The 20033-nt window shown below is 43.2% G+C and overlaps 1 protein-coding gene across 3 annotated transcripts in view; it reads left to right on the top strand.

Moving 5' to 3' along the window:
* The window catches only part of DOK2 (docking protein 2), a 43875-nt gene extending 26595 nt beyond the window's left edge, over positions 1-17280 (top strand). For all 3 annotated transcript variants that reach the window (XM_069964504.1, XM_069964583.1, XM_069964432.1), the window contains 4 exons: positions 10581-10868; positions 14207-14306; positions 15136-15308; positions 16579-17280. In XM_069964504.1, coding sequence (XP_069820605.1) covers positions 10644-10868; positions 14207-14306; positions 15136-15308; positions 16579-17241 — 1161 coding nt within the window. In that variant the 5' untranslated portion in view covers positions 10581-10643 and the 3' untranslated portion in view covers positions 17242-17280. The remainder of the gene's footprint in view (positions 1-10580; positions 10869-14206; positions 14307-15135; positions 15309-16578) is intronic.
* Positions 17281-20033: the final 2753 nt, after the last annotated feature.

Raw genomic sequence — 20033 nt, 5'->3', positions numbered from 1 at the left:
GCTTATTTCATTTGCTCCCCTGCTTCTGATGACACTTATTTCATTTCCCCCCTGCTCCTGATTACACTTATTTCATTTCCCCCCTGCTCCTGATTACACTTATTTCATTTGCCCCCCTTCCTCCTGATGACGCTTATCTCATTCGCCCCCCTTCCTCCTGATGACGCTTATGCCATTTGCCCCCCCTCCTCCCGATGATGCTTATGTAATTTGATGACGCTCCTTGAGGAGAGGTTATCCAGAATTAGATAAACATGTCCGCTTTCTCCCAAAAACAGCACCACATTTGTCCTCAGTTTGGGTGCGGTACTGCAGCTTAGATCCAGGGAAGTGAATGGAGCTGAATTGTAATACCACACACAACCTGAGGACAGGGGTGGTGATGTTTTTCTAATCCTGGATAATCCTTTTAATTTTACAGTAATGGTTATAATTAGAGATGAGTGAGCCTGGCCGAGGTTTGGCTTCATACAAACCTGAGCCATCGGCCTTTGAATCCCGCTGTCTTCTCGTTCCTTGCGGCAGGTGGAGATGGCACAAGTCCCGCCTGGAAAACAGAGATACAGACTATGATCTAGGCTGTATTCCTGCTTAAAAATGCAACTTGTGCTATCTCTATGGAGCGGGAAGACAGCGGGATTCAAGGGCCAATGGTTCAGGTTTGTATGAAGCCAAACCTCGGCCAGGCTCACTCATCTCTAATTATCACCTTAAAGTCACTACATGTCTGCATAGGCAGCCATTTTAATATCAAGTTTAATTGAATGCAATAAACTGTAAAGGACCATTTAGGACTTTTTGAGCAGCTACTGTATGGCTTAAAAAAGTGTGTGTGAACATAGCCTGACAGACAAAAGTCCAACACCTCGTACTGGTCTATTATAATTCACAGCTTTACAAGAGATCCATAATGCAAGACACCATTGTTACCAACAAATGCAGTATGTGATGGTGATGGCGTCTTGTATCAGGGATTTACTATAAAGTTGTGAATATTAATTCACTGGAAGAAAGTGCTGGACTTTTGTCTATGGAATAATTTAGTCACATTTGAATACAGATTATTGCAGTGGTGTAAGTGCTGTAGGATGTGCTGGTCACCTGCATCCACACATCACGCATTCTATACATACATCATAAACACACAACACACACTGTGCATGCATACATATAAATATACACACACACACACACTGTGCATACATACATAAATACATACATACAGACATGCACACACATTGTGCATACATACATATATCATATATACACACACAAATACACTGTGCATACATACATACATACATACATGAACACACATTGTGCCTACATACATATATCATATATACACACACACACACACACACTAGAGATGCGCGGAGCGTCTGACTTTTGGTCTGACAGGATCTGCGCTCGATCGTGATGCCTGTGATCCCGGGTGCATAGTTGCGCTCCCTGGAATATGCGGCCAGGATATTCCAGGGAATTCCAGATCCATTTCCTGGAATATCCTGGCTGCATATTCCCAGGATCGCAACTATGCACCCGGGATCACAGGCATCACGATCGAGCGAACTGCTATTGGACCAAAAGTCCGCACATCTCTAACACACACACTGTGCATACATGCATACATTTACACATACATACAGACAGACATACACACACCGTGTATATATATATATATATATATATATATATATATATATATATATACAGACACACTGGGGGAGATTTATCAAACATGGTGTACAGTGAAACTGGCTCAGTCGCCCCTAGCAACCAATCAGATTCCACCTTTCATTCCTCACAGACTCTTTGGAAAATGAAAGGTGGAATCTGATTGGTTGCCGGGGGCGACTGAGCCAGTTTCACTGTACACTATGTTTGATAAATCTCCCCCATTATGCATACATACATACATACACACACACTGTGCATACATACATATATACATACATACAGACACATTGTGCATGTATATATATATATATATATATATATATATACACACACACACACACACACACACACACTGTGCATACATATATACATACATACAGACACATTGTGCATGTGTATGTATATATATATATATATACACACACACACACACACACACACTGTGCATACATACAGACACATTGTGCATGTAAACATATATACATACATACACACACACACTGTGCATACATATATACAGACACATTGTGCATGTATACTTACACACACACACTGTGCATACATATATACATACAGACAGACACATTGTGCATGTATATACATATATATATACACACACACTGTGCATACATATATACATACATACAGACACATTGTGCATGTATATACATATATATATATATATATATATATATATATATATATACACACACACGGTGCATACATATATAAATACATACAGACACACTGTGCATACATACATACATACAGACACATTGTGCATGTATATACATATATATATACACACACACACACTGTGCATACATATATACATACAGACACACACACACACTGTACATACATGAATCCTATATACACACATATATACTGTACATACATGTATCATATATACACACACTATACATACATACAGAAATCCTTTCCTCACACAATACACATACAGGGCACATTACATACTAAGACACACTATCACTTTGGACACACACACACACACACACACACACACACACACCAAACAACAAGAAACAATCACTTACTGTCCATAAATCTGAGCTGCTGACAGGCCCTCTCTTCCTCACAGTCAGCATGGTGCTCCCCTGCCCCTCCGACTGCAGGAAGGAGATTATGACGTCACTGTGTGGGCTCAGGAGACTTGGTTGCCTGGTTACACAGCAGGGGGAGAGGGCAGGCTCCGGCTGTAGCTTGGTGGGAAGGACAGGTTTCTCCTCACCAAGCAGTGCTCTTTAATAGCAGCAAGGGCCCCCTCTGTGTCAGCAGCAGCCACTCTGTGCTGTAGGGGGCAGAAGCTGCTTCTCCTCTCTCCTCCAGGAAGCGGATCCTCTGCGGCAGGAAATGACGTCATCTGGCAGGTTGAAGAGTAGGTTGAAGCTGACGGTGTCTGTGCGGCACCTCCACTACACATGGGAGGGGGAGGGGGAATGTGCCGGCCCTGACCAATCCGGCAGAGGCTGAGGGAACAGCGCAGAGGCCAGAAGCGCTGCTCTCTCAGCCACTGCAGGGGCCGATGTAAGTGTGCAGGGGGTCCAGCGGCCCCTCTGATTGGTAATCAGGCAGCCCAGCGGGCATTTGCCCGGCCTGCCAGATTACCAATCCGGGCCTGGGTACCGCCACCCACAGAAAGGGGAAAAATTACCCAAAGTGTGCGGTTAGTGTGTATACGTGCTGGTGCGGATAAAATATGACGGAGTCCCATTGATATAAAAATATAACAGCTTTACTGTGAAGTCTTTCAGTAGTACAATACACTTTGGTAAAATAGATAAATCTTTACACAGACTTTAGTGTTTTACTTGGTTGTGCTTGAGGAGGTGCTTGAAGAAGTAGAAGAAAAGAGAGGTAGCTGTAGTGGTGCTGGTGAAGTTGAGAGTAGAGTAGAGAACAGTTTGTCAAGGGAGTCCCAACCCAATGTAGCTATGTACTCTGCTGGAACTAGAGAATATTTGTAGAGTGAGAAGTGACTTGTACCTGTGTATAGATTTTGGTCTGACCACCTTGTGCCCTACAGTGTCGAGTGATCCGTCCTAATAGAGTGATACAAGCCCCAGCTGTGGTTATCTGGGTGAAGCTAAGCTTCCAGGGGTGTCCCAGTTACCTGCACTGAGAGACAGGATATGTAGACCTTTCTTGGTAGCCTTCTCCTATTTAGGCTAGTTCCTCTTGTGTCTCAGGATACTTCCTTTACTTTTTAGACTGGTTCACGGCATTGGTCAGGATGTTCCTAGACTCTTCTCCCTTTTTAGTGTTTAGCATTGCATAGCAGATATAGTATAGGTAGTAAACAAGCTGGTTGTGTCTAGCTGCATCTGTACACATGTGTCCTAGACTAGAATCTCTGCACTGAACTGACTTTCTCCAACACAGAGCTAACTAACTCCTCCTACTGGGTTGTGTGTGTAGAGCAAGGATAGGTGGAAGAAGAAAGAGCACCTCCTATAGGTCAGCAGTGAACACATGGTACAACAATACCATTAACCAATTCCTCACTTTAGCTGTGCAAACAAAAAAGAACAAAGGTATATAAAGAATACTGTCCTATAGTGGTGATACTACAGAATACTACCATCATCACCACGCAACCTGGAGTGAGAACTTTACAACAGGTGCCTAAGGCACTTAACAGTGGGACACCACACATGGAGCGATAATCTGCCAAATTCGGCAGATTAGCGCTCCGTGTAATAAAGACAATGATTAGCCAAATAAATTATAATCGGCTGATCATGTCTTTTGACCCTGCCTAAAAATCATTGACTTTTGACTGTGTAAAAAAATAAAATAGAAAAACTTTATACATACCTCTCCTCGCTCCCCGGTGTTCTTCCTCTGCCCAATCGCCACCCGCTGAAGCTGGAGCATGGAGAGGTAACCTATATACTTTATTATATACATATAACAATAGCTGCATGGACATCGCTAATGATTATATATATATATATATATATATATATATATATATATATATATATATTAGAGATGAGCGAACCTCGAGCATGCTCGAGTCGATCCGAACTCGAACTTTTGGCATTTGATTAGCGGTGGCTGCTGAACTAAGGCTATGTGGAAAACATGGATATAGTCATTGGCTTATTTAATGAATCGGCCATGACAGAATCATGTGGCAGAGAGTTCCACAGTCTTACCGCTCATACAGTAAAGAACCCGCATCGATGCTGATGGTGAAATCTTCTTTCCTCTAGATGTAGAGGATGCCCCCTTGTCATGGTTACAGACCTAGGAGTAAAAAGACCACTACAAAGATCTCTGTACTGTCCATTCATATATTTGTACATTGTGATCAGATCGCCAATAAGACATTTTTTTTTCTAGCGTAAATAACCCCAAGCTTGATAACCTGTCCTGGTACTGTAACCCACCCATTCCCTTAATGGCCTTTGTTGCCCTCCTCTGCACCCGCTCCAGTTCAGCTGTGTCCTTCTTATATACCGGTGCCCAAAACTGTACACAATATTCCATGTGTGGTCTGACCAGTGATTTATAAAGAGGCAAAACTATGCTCTCATCTTTAGCATCTATGCCTCTTTTGATGCATGCCATTATTTTATTAGCCTTGGCAGCTGCTGACTGGCACTGATCTCTAAAGTTGACTGTCAATCAATACCCCCAGGTCCTTTTCCGAAGTAGTTTTACCCAGTGTTTTATTATTTAGCACATAACTGTACTTATTATTTCTACGGCCCAAATGCATAACCTTACATTTATCCACATTAAACTTCATTTGCCATTTCAATGCCCAAGCCTCTAGCTTCTCCAAATCCCTATGTAATATGATATTATCCTCCTCTGTGCTGATTACTTTACCCAGTTTAGTATCATCTGCAAAAATGGAGATTCTACTATGTAACCCCTCTACAAGATCATTAATAAAAATATTAAAAAGAAGTGGACCCAATACCGACCCCTGTGGTACCCCACTAGTAACTAAAACCCAATCTGAATATGTACCATCAATGACCACCTTCTGTTTTCTGTCACACAACCAGTTACTTACCCATTTGCCAGCATCCTCATTTTGTAGACCGATCTTTCATGCGGCACAGTATCAAATGCCTTTGAAAAGTCCAGATACACAACATCCACAGCCTCCCTCAGGTCCAGTCTATAACTCACCTCTTCATAGAAGCCGATCAGGTTAGTTTGGCAGGATCGATCCCTCATAAATCCATGTTGATGCTGTGTCATAAGATTATTTTCATTAAGATACTCCAGTATAGCATCTCTTACAAACCCCACAAATACTTTACCTACTATAGATGTTAGACTTACGGGCCTGTAGTTTCCAGGATCACTTTTTGACCCCTTCTTAAATATAGGTACCACATTAGCTATGGGTCCTGTGGAACAATCCCCATCATTATAGAATCTTTAAATATTAGGAATAACGGTCTGTCTAACACAGTACTCAATTCTTGCAAAACTCTAGGATGGATTCCTTCTGGGCCCGGTGACTTATGGATTTTAATGTTTTAAAGGCGTTTCCCCACTTCTTGTTGTGTTAGGCAGGTGAGATTTATGGGAGGATTTACATTATTTGAGACTTTTTAAAAAGTTGCACACACTGCTGCAGGCCTACGTCTGGTCAGTACCAGGTGAATTTGTTTGTGACTTTTTTAAAAAACTTTTTTGCACAATTTTGTGACTTTTTTTTCCGACTTAGATGCAGTCACTATAACAGTGCTACAGTTTTGGAACAAAATATCCACCAATCCTCATTAGAAGAGTCACACACATTAGTAAATGTCCCCCATAGATGAGCCATCTCCAGTAAGTTTTAGGAAGTGGGATACAAACCCCTCATATCCTGCTATTACATTCCCTCTAAATTACCTAGGATCTTTCCCCAGTCCTCCTATCTTTGTTGGAGATGTAATGAATCTGAGGGAACAACATGTTTCCTGATTCGCCAGACTTTATCCTCCTGCACTTTTCAGATATCTCCCTGAAACACTATAAAAAAAAACCCTCCTCAGGCATCTTGTCATTGTATTCCAGCTCATTGGGAATCTTCCACTCCTCCCACTGTTGGCTCCACAATGTTGATGAGATTAGAAGTTTTTTGCTGTATATTGGTGTGTGTAAATTGTATTTCAGCCTATTGTTTCCTCTGTTATGCCTTATGGCCATTCACGTGGAATGGCCGTTGTTTCTACAATGTGTGAATATGGCCTAAAGATGGCTTTTTTTGTTTCTATTAATACACCCTTATTACTGAGGCTGGTTGATATGGGATGTGGTCATGACATTTCACATGTCAAGTCTTTCTTCTAGGCCGCCTTGTTCAAGTTTTGCTGTGGTTCCTTATTACTAGGATTCACTTCCATGTCTGTTTTACTTCTGTTATATTTAAAAAAATTCGATAAATAAAGAATTAAAAAAAAAAAAACACTAAAAAAAATTCTGCAAATTGTTAACTGGAAGCCAAAAGGAACATTTTAAGCCAAGTTTAGGGGTCAAAGCCTGGTGTTTTTTTCACCCAGTTTGTAGCATTTTTTCTCCCATAGACCTCTATAGAATTTCTTTTGAACTGAAAAGATGCGTTAATGTACGCTTGAATTTTTTTTGTTTTATGTCTTTAATACAAATCTTTGAATGTTTGAATCACATGATAAAAAAAACAACAACAACCCAGATATACTAATTATACCCTAGTTTGGGAAAAACAACAAAATACACATAATGGAAAATGAATAAATGCAATTTTTTTTTGTGGCTTGGGGGGGAGGGGGCAGAAAAATCTCCACTCTTCCAGTACTTATCAGCTGCTGTATGTCCTGCAGGCGTGGTGTATTCTTTGCAGTCTGACACAGTGCTCTCTGCTGCCACCTGTCTGTGAAACCACTGTATAACCAAGTTATAGTCAGGTGCTGAGGTATTTATTATGTAAAAGATAAACACAAGTTCATAAACATACATTATATACAGTATGTGCAATCCCTATTATGCCCTGCCTGACCCCTAAAGTAGGGCATTCCAATGCTGAAAAGAGCAGGGGTCTGTCCTGGGTCTAAGCAGATAAATTAGAATAATAAATAAATGCAATGGCAACAGATAATGAGAACAGAAATTATTGCCCCATGTGTGGTACAGAGGGCAGGTGAATCATGAGGTAAAGATAGGACACAGGTATACAGGTTCAGAATGTGCCATGTTTACCATGTTGTCTAAGGTCTTCAGCAGAATAGCGTCAGACAAAAAAACACCTTCGTCTTCCAACATGTTTCCCCCCCCCTCTGCTATTTCTGGGGTGGGTTCATCAGGGAAATTGCTTTTTGCATATTCCTGAGACATCATCTTGCATTCCCAGGACTTCCTATCATGGACTAAACAACCCTGCGCTCCTAGCAGTCCTTTACAAACTGTGAGAGATTCTATCCTCAAGCAACATTAACAGTTTGTTCCCCAGGTTGTCCGATTTTATAGCAGTGACATAAAATTATGAAGTTATTATCCAAAAAAAGGTCTCTATCATCCAAAAAAAGCTGGGCCTGCTCAACACTGACATATGTGTGGATAAAGAACACTTAGGGCCCTATTCCACCAGACGATTATCGTTCAGATTATCGTTAAATCGTTCGAATCTAAACGATAATCGTTCGGTTGAAATGCAGTTAACGATTAACGACCGAACGAGAAATCGTTGATCGCTTTATAAGACCTGGACCTATTTTTATCGTTGCTCGTTTGCAAAACGTTCGCAAATCATTCGCATTGAATAAGACATTGTTCGGTCGTTCGCAATAGATACGAACGCAATAGCGAAGAAATAGCAAAGAAAAAACTATCGCAATTACGATCAGAAGTAACGATTATCATTCCATGAAAATGAGTGAACGTTTTCAGGTCTTTTGCAATAGCAGTCGTTTGAGATCGTTAATCGTTAACGATTATGCAAACGATAATCGTCCGGTGGAATAGGGCCCTTAGTTCTGGCACTTTCAGACAACAACCAATATGGGACACCCAGTTTCCCTGATGAACCCAACTCGGAAATAGCAGAGGTGAAGGAAATGCGTCAGAAGACAAGGGTGTTTTTTTTTTTTATGTCTGATGCCATTTTGCTTAAAGTGTCACTGTCGTTGAATATTTTTTTGCAGAAATCAATAGTCCAGGCGATTTTAAGAAACTTTGTAATTAGGTTTATTAGGCAAATATGCAATAATCTGCATTCAAAAAGACTTTCTCCAGGTCCCCCCCCTCCTCTTCTTTCTGTCATCCACTGCTCAGAATCAGGAAATCTCGACTGTTTTACATCACCTGTCTGTGCTATGGAGAGGGGAGGGCGGAGGAGGAAGGAGGGAGATTAGTCGGCAGCACAGAGCAGAGAACAAAGGATTACACCACAGGGAGCCACTGAAAGCCTCTATTCAGAGGTCAGAGAGGTCAGAGAGGTCAGTGCTGACCTCAGAAGAGATAGCCTGGTGAAGTAGCTGTAAATCAACTCTTTGTTGTCCTGTTTTGGTGCCTCATCTCTCCCCTCTCCATAGAGAACAATGAAGACAGGGGGAGAACTTCAAACTGCTTTTTCATGATAGCCTGGTGAAGTAGCTGTAAATCAACTCTTTGTTGTCCTGTTTTGGTGCCTCATCTCTCCCCTCTCCATAGAGAACAATGAAGACAGGGGGAGAACTTCAAACTGCTTTTTCATGATACAAAATTGGCTAATAAACCCAATTACAAAGTTTCTTAAAATGGCCTGTACTATTGATTTCTAAAAATTTTTTTTAATGACAGTGACACTTTAAAGTGTTCCTGTCATTTAAAATATTTTTGCAAAAATCAATAGAAAAAGCGATTTTAAGAAAATCGCTTAATTTGTTTTATTTGGCAAAAAAGCCTCTTTGTGTACTTAAAAAAGCTGTTTGCAGCCTCCCCCCTTGCATTATCAGGCAAAGTCATTTATAACAGAGGAGCAAAATGAAGACTGGTTCTGCTGTGTCTATTATAACCTATAGCGGGCTCGAGGGGGATGAGTGAGCAGGAAGAGTAGAGAAACAGTCTGTAAAGTTTGGAGAATGTCTGGGCACATAAAACGCCGGATTCACAGGTCAGACTGCTCAGTGCTGGTCTGGGAACTTGGTGAGAGAAGATTGTTGGATGTTGTGCTGTGCACTGCTGTTTTTTCTCTGTGCTCATCCATTCCCCTTGGCCCCTTCCCCCCTCCATAGACTATAATGGACACAGAAATCCTGCTTCTTCTGAATTAAAGGGGGGTGGCTGCAAAACAGTTTTTTGAGTTCACAAAGAAGCTCTTTTGCTTAATAAAACCTATTACAGATTTTATTAAAATCACTTGTACTATTGATACTTATTGATTTCTGGAAAATTACATTTTAGTGACACTTACGCTTTAAGACCTTTGACGATACAGTCTAGACATAGTAAACGTAAGACAGTCTGCACCTTTATACCTGTGTCACATCTTTGCCTCGTGATGCACCTGCCATCTGTACCACACATGTGGCAATAATTCCTGCTATCATTATCTGCTGCCATTGCATATATTTATTGTTCTAATGTATCTGCTTAGCCCAGGGACAGCCCCCTGCTCTTTAATAAATACTTCAGCACCCGATTGAAGCTTGGTGACTACATTACTTCCTGCAGGACACACAGCAGCTGACAAGTAATGGAAGACTGGAGATTTTTTACTAGACGTAGATTACAAATCTTGAATTTTCTGGCACCAGTTGATTTGAAAGAATTTTTTTTTTTCACTGGAGTACCCCTTTAAAAAAATAATAAAAAATCCCCTCGAGTGCTCTTTGCTGCCACCTCTGTTGAAATCAGGAACTGTCCAGTCCAGTCATCATACTAAATCTGTTTACTTTCTTTGTTTGCAGAAGTGGAAGAAAGTATGGGCACTTTTGTACGAAGCAACGTCCACCGGCCTGGCACGCTTGGAGATGTACGAGGGTTCCCAGCCACCTGAAGCGGGGCGTAAGCAAGAGTGCTGGAAACTGCTACAGCTCAGTGAGTGTGTGAGTTTATCGGACCGCTGTGCGGAGAGCTCTCCAAAAGACACTCGGGCATTCAGCATCGAGACAGCCCAACGGGTTTACCTGATAGCCAGTGACATCCCCGAACAGCCAAACTGGGTGAGAGCGCTCTGCAGCCTGGCATTCCCACAGGTGAGTTTCCCTTGTACATAATGGGAAGAATAGTGACTTATATGAATACTTAGTTCAGGTCCATTTCCCCAATGTATACTGTGTCTGTGCGGGACTCTAAAAGTGTGGTCTCCTACACTTTCGAGTCCTGCCATGGTACACATCGCTGAAGAAGTTGGATGCAGCCCTAAGGTTGCCTGGAAAACATTGATACAGCCATAGGCATTAGGCTCTATCCACGTTTTCCAGGACTTCCTAGGGCTGCATCCAACTTCTTCATCCACTGAAAAACGTTCGGGTTCGGATGGACCAGAGCATGCTTGTGGCTCACTCACCTCTAGTCAGGGTTGTTTTAATGGCACGAGGGGTTCCTATATAATATTAGGCAGGTGGCTTTAATGTTATGGCTGGTTGTTTGACGGTTGTATACAAAGTGCACAGTAAGGTTTATATTTAGCATTTTCCTCATGTATCTGATCAATGACTATATTGCATTTGGCTACATAGTAAAAATGACATTCTTAGAAACGGCATACTTGATTCATAGACTGAATCGATAGGAGCACTTTTTTGTCTTGCGTTTCCCATAACCATAAAAAGTACACAATGTAAAAACAACATTAGATCGATCAAAAGAATATAGATTCATAAGCAAAACTGAATTACTAAAACAGTCCTCATTTTATTTGTATTGGCATAGTCTATCATCTTCCTGAAAGAAGTGTGGGCTATCATGCTGCCAGTCCTACCGGAGTCCTACTGTGTTTTCCTGAAAATAAGACAGGGCCTTATATTAATTTTTGCACCCAAAGAGGCACTATGGGTGAGATGTATCAAACTGGTGTAAAGTAGAATTGTCTTAGGGCCCATTTACACAGAAAGATTATCTGACAGATTATCTGCCAAAGATTTGAAGCCAAAGCCAGGAATGGATTTGTAAAGAGAAAAATCTCAGGCTTTCCTTTATGACCTGATCTCTGTTTATAGCCTGTTCCTGGCTTTGGCTTCAAATCTTTGGCAGATAATCTGTCAGATAATCTTTCTGTGTAAATGGACCCTTAGTTACCCCTAGCAACCAATCAGATTCCACCTTTCATTTTTCAAAGAATCTGTGAGGAATGAAAAGTGGAACCTGATTGGTTGCTAGGGGCAACTAAGACAATTGTACTTTACACCAGTTTGATAAATCTAGGGGGCTATGTCTTGTGTCTCCTTCCTCCGGCCTTCTCCCCAGCCTACCTCCCGGCACTCCCCCTGGCCTTACCTCCGGCTCTCCCCCTGGCTCTCCCACCAGAACCCCCCGGCATACTCACCAAAGTCCTGTAGGAGTGCAGCAGCAGCGGGACGTTGGGACGTGCGTCAGGATGTGGGGGCCATGGGCCAGTATGCCTGCGGCGCTGGCTGTCAAAGTCCATGAGGGGATTAGGTGAATATGTTCATGGCTATGCTTATCCCCTTGATATTCACAATGCTGCTTCCTTCCAGTAGCAACATAAGGGCAACCAATACCTGTAGCATAGAATGGAGCGGGAAGGTGCAGCTGGTAAAGTCAATGCCGAGTGTCTACCTGCTCCATTTTAAAGGCGCTCCCCTATTACAAGGCTCAACTATTGTGCGGCAAGGGCTGCATGGACATGGTTAACGATGTCCGTGCAGCCCTTGCTTTATCATTTACTAGATAAACATATATATATACACACCTGTCCACATTCCCCAGTGTCCTCTTGTCTCTTCCCAGCAGACCAGAGCCGCCGCTGAAGCTTCTTTACCCATCTCTGAAGTGACAGGCGGCTCAGCCAGTCATTGACCCAGACAGAACATCCAGCGGCAACTGATCAGCTGAGCGGCCTGTCACTTGTGATTGGTTCCCTGTAAGCTGTTCTCCGAGTTCACCCCTTCCCCAGCTATTATCCTATTACACCAGAAGATTCCAGTGGTTCATTTGGCTGCCATAGGCTATACAGGCTAACTGGGAGGAAGGCCCTATAAGCGCAGTCCCTAGTGAGGGCAGGGCTGTATTTACCACTAGGCACCCGTGGTCCGGTGCCTAGGGCAGCACCTTGCAGGGGGGCAGCACCAGGAAGCAGGGGGACAGAAAAAAACAAATTTTTTTGTTTTTATTTTTTTAATTTCCCTACTCCTGTTCAGACTTGCCAGTAAATCTTGTGTTTTTTCCAGGGGGGTGGGAGGTATGGTGGTATTGGTCAGGTTTGGTATCGCCAATAGGTGCGTGTAGATGGGGCGTCCTCAGGTTTAGTGCCTAGGGCAGCAGCAGCTGTTAATACAGCCCTGAGTGAGGGCACTTTAACTTTTAAAGGGGTGTAACCAGTTGCTTTTGATAATAGTCGCAGAAGGCCATAACCACACAGAATTATAGAAAAAAGAAGATTTAATACAGAAAACAATACTTAGCTGAAGTTACAGATGGTACAGATGCATAGATGTTTCATCCACAATGAAATGGGGAGCCCCTTTGTATATCATGCACTAATATACGCCCATTTCCCTCGATGACCTCCAGGGTGCTGGGCACCTTCCATCCATGGTCCCAGCTGAGGCTGACTAGAAGCTACATACCCCCGACCTTTATAGTAAGTTTGGGTGGGGGTGATGTGCTTGTATGTCTATGTAGACCACTGATGACCATGGATGGAAGTTATCTGATGTTTCCCCGGCCTTGTACATATTTACCAAGCACAATGGGGACCCAGTTTTACAATTACAGCTACAAGTTTCTTTCAGCCATACAAAAATAGCAACAAACAACTGTATCCTCCAATGTTTACACTATTGTGAAGGTATATGGCTGGACAGTTGACATAGGTGTGACAGTATACATACACACACACAACTACAATGACTTCTACACACATAGCCATACAAATGCATATGTGGAAACAAAACCTTAAAGGGGTTGTTCACCAAAACATTTTTTCTTTCAGATCAACTGGTGGCAGAAATATGTAATTTACTTCCATTAAAAAAATCTCAAGTCTTCCAGCACTTATCAGCTGTTGTATGTCCAGCAGGAAGTGGTGTATTCTCTCCAGTCTGACACAATGCTCTCTGCTGCCACCTCTGTCCATGTCAGGAACTGTCCAGAGCAGTAGCAAATCCCCATAGAAAACCTCTCCTGCTCTCCATACTGGAAAGAATACACCACGTCCTGAGGGACATACAGAAGCTGATAAGTAATGGATGACTGGAGATTTTTTTTAATAGAAGTAAATTACAAACTTCTGGCACTTTATGGCACTAGTTGATTTGAAAGAATTTTTTTTGCTAAACTTCCCCTTTAAAAAAAAAAGCAAGGTGATAGGCTGAGTGTGATATTTACTGAGGATTCTGCTTGTGTTCAGGAGCGTCGCTCTTTGGAGAGGACGAGCAGCCAGCCAATAATTTCATCTCTCAAACTACAAGAGAACTCTCTGTACAGCACCAGCAAAGAGGCCTCAGCAGGTGAGGAGGGACACCGGGTGACGTGATCACACTATCTGATGAGATGGAAACAGGTCAGGAAGACAGTAAAAGGTGCATTTCTTTACATACATAGGAAACTAATGAGTCTGAGAAGTCTTTGATGTGGTAGAGAAGAAGCTTTAAGCTGGAGATGAGACAGTGGCATTCAGCAGGTGTGGAGGAAAGCGCTGTGCTGGGAGCTGGTAATAAGCTGGGGGTATACACAAAGCATCTGCAGAGGAGGCACAGCGGGGTGTAGCAGAGCATGGCATAATTACTGGGCACCAGATGGGTGGTTTGTAGAAGCCGAACAATATTATAGTCTCCTACCGTCTCAGACTCGCAGGGACAATAGCCAAATTTAAAGAGGGTCTGTGCCCAAGTATGATTTAAATTTAAAGGGGTATACTGGTTAAAAAAAAAAAAAATTCCCCTTCTTATTATACATTGAGCAGCATCAGTAAGGGGCACCTCACCCCCTCTGCTTCCACCGGGTCTGTTCAAGCCCTGGTCCCAACACAGTCACATATTACCACCAGAAATGCTGAGCCTCCCCTGATATGCATCAGAATAGACATTACACTTGGGGAAGCTGTCTGTGTCAGTAGCGTTGCAGCACAGTGTAGCATAGTGAGAGGGAATAACTGTCAATCACTGCTCACTCTGCTACAGGATGCATTGCCTGTAGTGCTAGTAACACAGACAGCTTCCCCAATGTGTAATGTCTAGTCTAAAGCTAACACATGTTAGAATAGACATCAGGGAAGGCCCAGTATCTCTAGCGTTGCAATACTTGTATAATATTTCTGTGGCTTCCCCCTCTCTATAGGTGGTCAGTTTGCAGTGCGGGTGAGGCAGACAGAGGCTTCGTCTCGCTGTGGTCTCTCCGGTGTGTACACTCTTGTAGCTGAAGGAAAGTGTCTTTCTCTGAGAGATCGCCAAAATGGAAATGTGCTGTTCAACTGGCCTTATCCCTATCTGAGGAGGTTTGGGAGAGACAAGGTGAGATGATCAACATATATTCTATGATTTCTGTGATTTTAGTGTACTGCAGATTGGTATTGGCCTTGGTTGTGTTGTTGTTGTGTCAGATGCATCCCATCAAGAAGGTGTCTGATTGGCGCCAAATATTTATTCTGAAGCAGGACAACAACTCCAAACATCCAGCCAGTGATATTAAATGGGTTATTCAGGATGAGAAAAAACTTTCATGCATAAACAGCGTCACCCCTGTCCTCAGTTTTTCTGTGGTATTTCAATTCAGCTCCATTCACCTTCGATGGAACTGAGCTGCAAAACCTCACACCCAAACTGAGGACAGGAGAGTCGCTGTTTTGGGATCATATGTCACAGAGACCTGTGAATTGTGATCAGTCTGAATCTAAATATTCTAATGCTGCGTTTACACGAAACGATAATTGGCCCGATCGTACGATTAACGATGTCGGAGTAACGATTTTTTTTTCATAACGATCAGTGTTTAGACGGTACGATATATCGTACGGAAATTCGTTTTGCGATCTTTTTGCGATCACTTAAGCCTTATCTCACACATTGGTTAAATCGGCGAACGACTGTTTACACGGAACGATCTGCGAATTTTTTGCGAATGACGATTTTAGAACATGTTGTAAGATCAAAATGAACGATTTCTCGTTCGTCGTTTGATCGTTCGCAGCGTTTACATGTACGATTATCGTTCCAATTCGATCGTTATCGTGTAAACGCAGCATAACTGAGACCATTGTGGAGAGCAAGCCTGGAGAGGTCTGCTCTTAATACAGTCAGTCCTATATCGATGCCATGGGACCAAGACTGACACATAATGCAGGTCCTTTGGGCTGTGTTGCTCACATAGTCACAGTGGGTGGTTATGTTCTCCTGATTAGATGCTGTCCGAACACAAAGTTGTTGTTTTTTTAAATAGTGATAAGTACTCGTTAAAGGGGACCTGTAGTCCCCCCCTCCCCAAAAAAAAAAAATTAAAAAAATTGAAGTTTGATTAAATAGCATACGGTGCCCTGATCTCACACCTTATTACAGTTTCTTCATACACCCTTCCATTCCAGTAATTTGTGGGTTGATCAGCAGTCATCGTTAATACAGCTTTCTGTGCTCTTGCTCATAGATGAGTGTCAGAAATTGGAAATCATATACCGTACATTTATATCTTGCTTAACAGAAGAATCAGTGTATACAAAATCCAGTAGTTTTATAGCAATAATATACCAGCTCCCTCGTCTTAATCCTTCTTATTCTCCTCCACCAACAGACCATGTTCTCCTTTGAGGCTGGCCGGCGTTGTGCTTCAGGAGAAGGCAACTTTGAATTTGAAACAAGCCATGGAAGTCACATTTTCCATGCCATTGAATCTGCCATCAAAGCGAGTCACAACGACTCCCCAGCTGGCCATGAACAGTATCAGGAGGATGGCTCCAATCTACCCCGCCAACCAGTTCGTTCTGCTTCTCTAGCGGTGGTCCCTTCACATTCAACTCTGCCTTCCAAGAACAATGTGCTTGCCAACCAACCTCTTCCCGAGAGTGAATATGCCGTGCCTTTTGATAAAGTGGCACAAAATCTTTTGGCTACGGGCTTCGGAGGTCTTCTTGGACCAAATGTTCCCCCACAGGCAAAATCAAGAAAGTTCCGTAAACCTGAACATATTTACGATGAGCCAGAACTTGCTCCAGTATATGATGAGCCTGAAGGAATCAGGGTGGATGCTTGGAAAAGTCAAGCCACGGACGCCCATGAGATTGGGTACGAATATCCGTATTTGCCAGGATGGGATGACTATGCCGTACCCAGGAAAGCTGGAAAGACCTGTCAAGAGGCGATGCAAGAAGAGGAAGACGCGGATGAGTGGGGAACACAGGGGACAAGTGAAAGGGAATATGACAATATTACTTTAAAGGGGACTAAGGAGAGCTGAAGAACTATTTTCCAGATATTCTACAAAACCTTTTAGTCTCCCCCCCCCCCAATACTGAAAATAATTTCATTAAAAAATTACAAAAGTGTATGCAATTTTTTTTTTTGCTCTTAAGTTATTGTGGGTACATTATTTATTGGTTGAAATTTACACACTGTATAATAACATTGGACTATTGAGATATTGCCTCCTAGCTTAGCTCCTCTTAAGGGTATATTCACACGAACGGGCTCGCAGCGAGATTCTCGCTGCGAGTCCGGCAGGTCCTGGCAGTTCCCATACACTACATACTTGCTGCGGTCTAAACGACCGCAGCGAGTATGTAATTCTGCCACCCTTAACTCCTTCTGCTCCCGCCCGGCTCCCCCGCTGTAAGCATACTTTACCTGTCCTTGCTGCACGGGTCCGGCGTCCTGCTCTCCCGTCCGGCCAATCAGTGGCTGCGGCTGGGCAACACACTAATTGGCCGGACGGGAGAGCAGGACGCCGGGACCCCGTGCAGCAGGGACAGGTAAAGTATGCTTACAGCGGGGGAGCCGGCCGGGACCAGAAGGGGTTAAGGGCGGCAGAATTATATACTCGCTGCGGTCGTTTAGACCGCAGCAATATGTAGTGTATGGGAACTGCCAGGACCTGCCGGGCTCGCAGCGAGAATCTCGCTGCGAGCCCGTTCGTGTGAATATACCCTTAAGAGGAGCTAAGCTAGGAGGCAATATCTCAATAGTCCAATGTTATTATACAGTGTGTAAATTTCTACCAATAAATAGAGGCACTGCCCGGCCGGGATCAGCCGGGATCAGCGCCGTTCAGAGCGGGGTCCCGGCGGGACCCCGCTCTGAACACCCCGAGCGGCACCATGACGTATCAGATACGTCATGGGTCGCTAAGGGGTTAAGGATAACTCTGCTATATATCAGAGTTATGTACCTGATACTGAGAGGGGTACTTATGTGGTGCGCTACTCGGCCAGTAGTTCTTGATGTTGTTTGTCGTGATGCCAGCACCGTAGCATTGCACAGGTTTGATGTTGGTACCTGTTTTGTGGCCGTTTTATGTCCCCAAATGGTCAGTAACCTCCGGGCTTGTTGCGGGTCCCTTGGGCACTTGTCACGGTACCTGGAGTGATAGTAGACTCACTCGGGATGTTGGTACCGCCACCCACAGAGAAGGTGAAAAATAACCCAAGGTAGACAGTGGTGTGTTTATGGGTGCAGGTGCGTTTAGTACAAAAATAGAACTGAATGGAATTGCCAGGGAACAGTACACTCAATACAAATAGTGCAAATCTTGATAAACTTGGTTGCTGACAATAGAAGTAGAATCTGTACTTTGTAGAAGTAGGTGCTTGAAAAAGTAAGTGCTTTGTAGAAGAGAAGAATGAGGAGAGGAATTGCCAGAGGAGCCCTGCCCAATGTAGATCCTGTGCTCTCCTGGAACTGAAGTGTAACAAGAGGTAGATAAGTGATACTCGTACTCATGTTTAGACTAAGTCTGACCACCTTCTGCTCCCTAGTAGTGTAGAACCCGTCCAAGGTGGTTAGCATGAGCCCCAGTCGTCGGTTATCTGGGTGTCGCAGACTTCCAAGATTACCGAATTGTCTTGCCCTGCGCAGTAGGATACATAGACCTCTACTTCTGGTAGCTTTGTCCTACTGGAGTCGATTCCGCTTACTTTTAGGAGATCGCCCTGCACGTTTTTGAGAGGTTTCTGGCGTGGGCTAGGGTGATCCTACACTGCCTCATTTCCTCCACCAGTTTAACTCCTACAGGGGCTATCTAAACCCTCCTGTGATTGGAGGGGGTGAGTGTGTGTAAGAGGAGAGGATAGAAGAAAGAGCACCTGTAACTGGTCAGCAAAGAAACACATGATATACAACAGTTGAGCCTTGACTCTGTGTACATAAGTCATAAAACAGTTGAGACCTCTAGTGGGGAAAACAAGGCACTTCATCTCCCACTTTAACTTAGTGAACGACTTACTGGGGTGCATACACAACAACACCTGTGATGGGACACCACACTTAAAGTGTACCTTTAATTTGAATCATGTGGCAGGATACCCTTTCAAATTCCCAACAGGTTTATAGACCTACTTCTGTATACAGAACTGCTGAAAGCCCACAATAAGAACAAACATCATCCCCGACCATGTGAGTCCTGGAAAACATGGATATACCCATAGGCTGTATCCATGTTCTCCTTGACTCCCTAGGGCTGCATCCAACTTCCTCAGCCACCGATAATCAAATGCCGAACGATCGCACTCAAGCATGCTCCAGTTGCACTGATCTCTAGTCATGTTTAAAAAAACTTTTCTGGCTCAGACAATGACATACAAAGGTACCTATAGGTAGCAACAGAGAGTTTTCTTCTTTCCAGAGAACTAAGTAAAATATTTTCCCCATAAATTCACACCTCTGCTGAATCTCCTCAATGAGTTGATTTCCAGGTAGTAAGTAAAGATTTTTCATACGCTATATAGACTAAAGCCAAGCTGCAGAATACAAGAAAACAGAAGCCATGCCTGTTATATACAACAGTGTGCTAGCTGTTCTGTAATGGTATAGTATGCCAAGTGTTGTATAACATTTCTTTGTATCCCAATAGATGTAGGGACACGTGTTATGTACTCTACAGACTGTTGATACGCTAAGGGAAGGAGTCTGTGCAACATTGCCTGGACTGTGAAATATTTCATACACCGGGACTGATGCCTTGAATTCTGTTCCCTTGATTAGTGTTTCTTAGGCCCACCACAGGCAATGATTCTGAGGGGCTGTACAGAATATATG

This window comes from Dendropsophus ebraccatus, chromosome 1 (genome assembly GCF_027789765.1).
Source record: "Dendropsophus ebraccatus isolate aDenEbr1 chromosome 1, aDenEbr1.pat, whole genome shotgun sequence".
Classification (NCBI taxonomy): domain Eukaryota; kingdom Metazoa; phylum Chordata; class Amphibia; order Anura; family Hylidae; genus Dendropsophus; species Dendropsophus ebraccatus.
The sequence above is the reverse complement of the archived record's forward strand: the minus strand, read 5'-3'. Positions and strand labels throughout refer to the sequence as shown.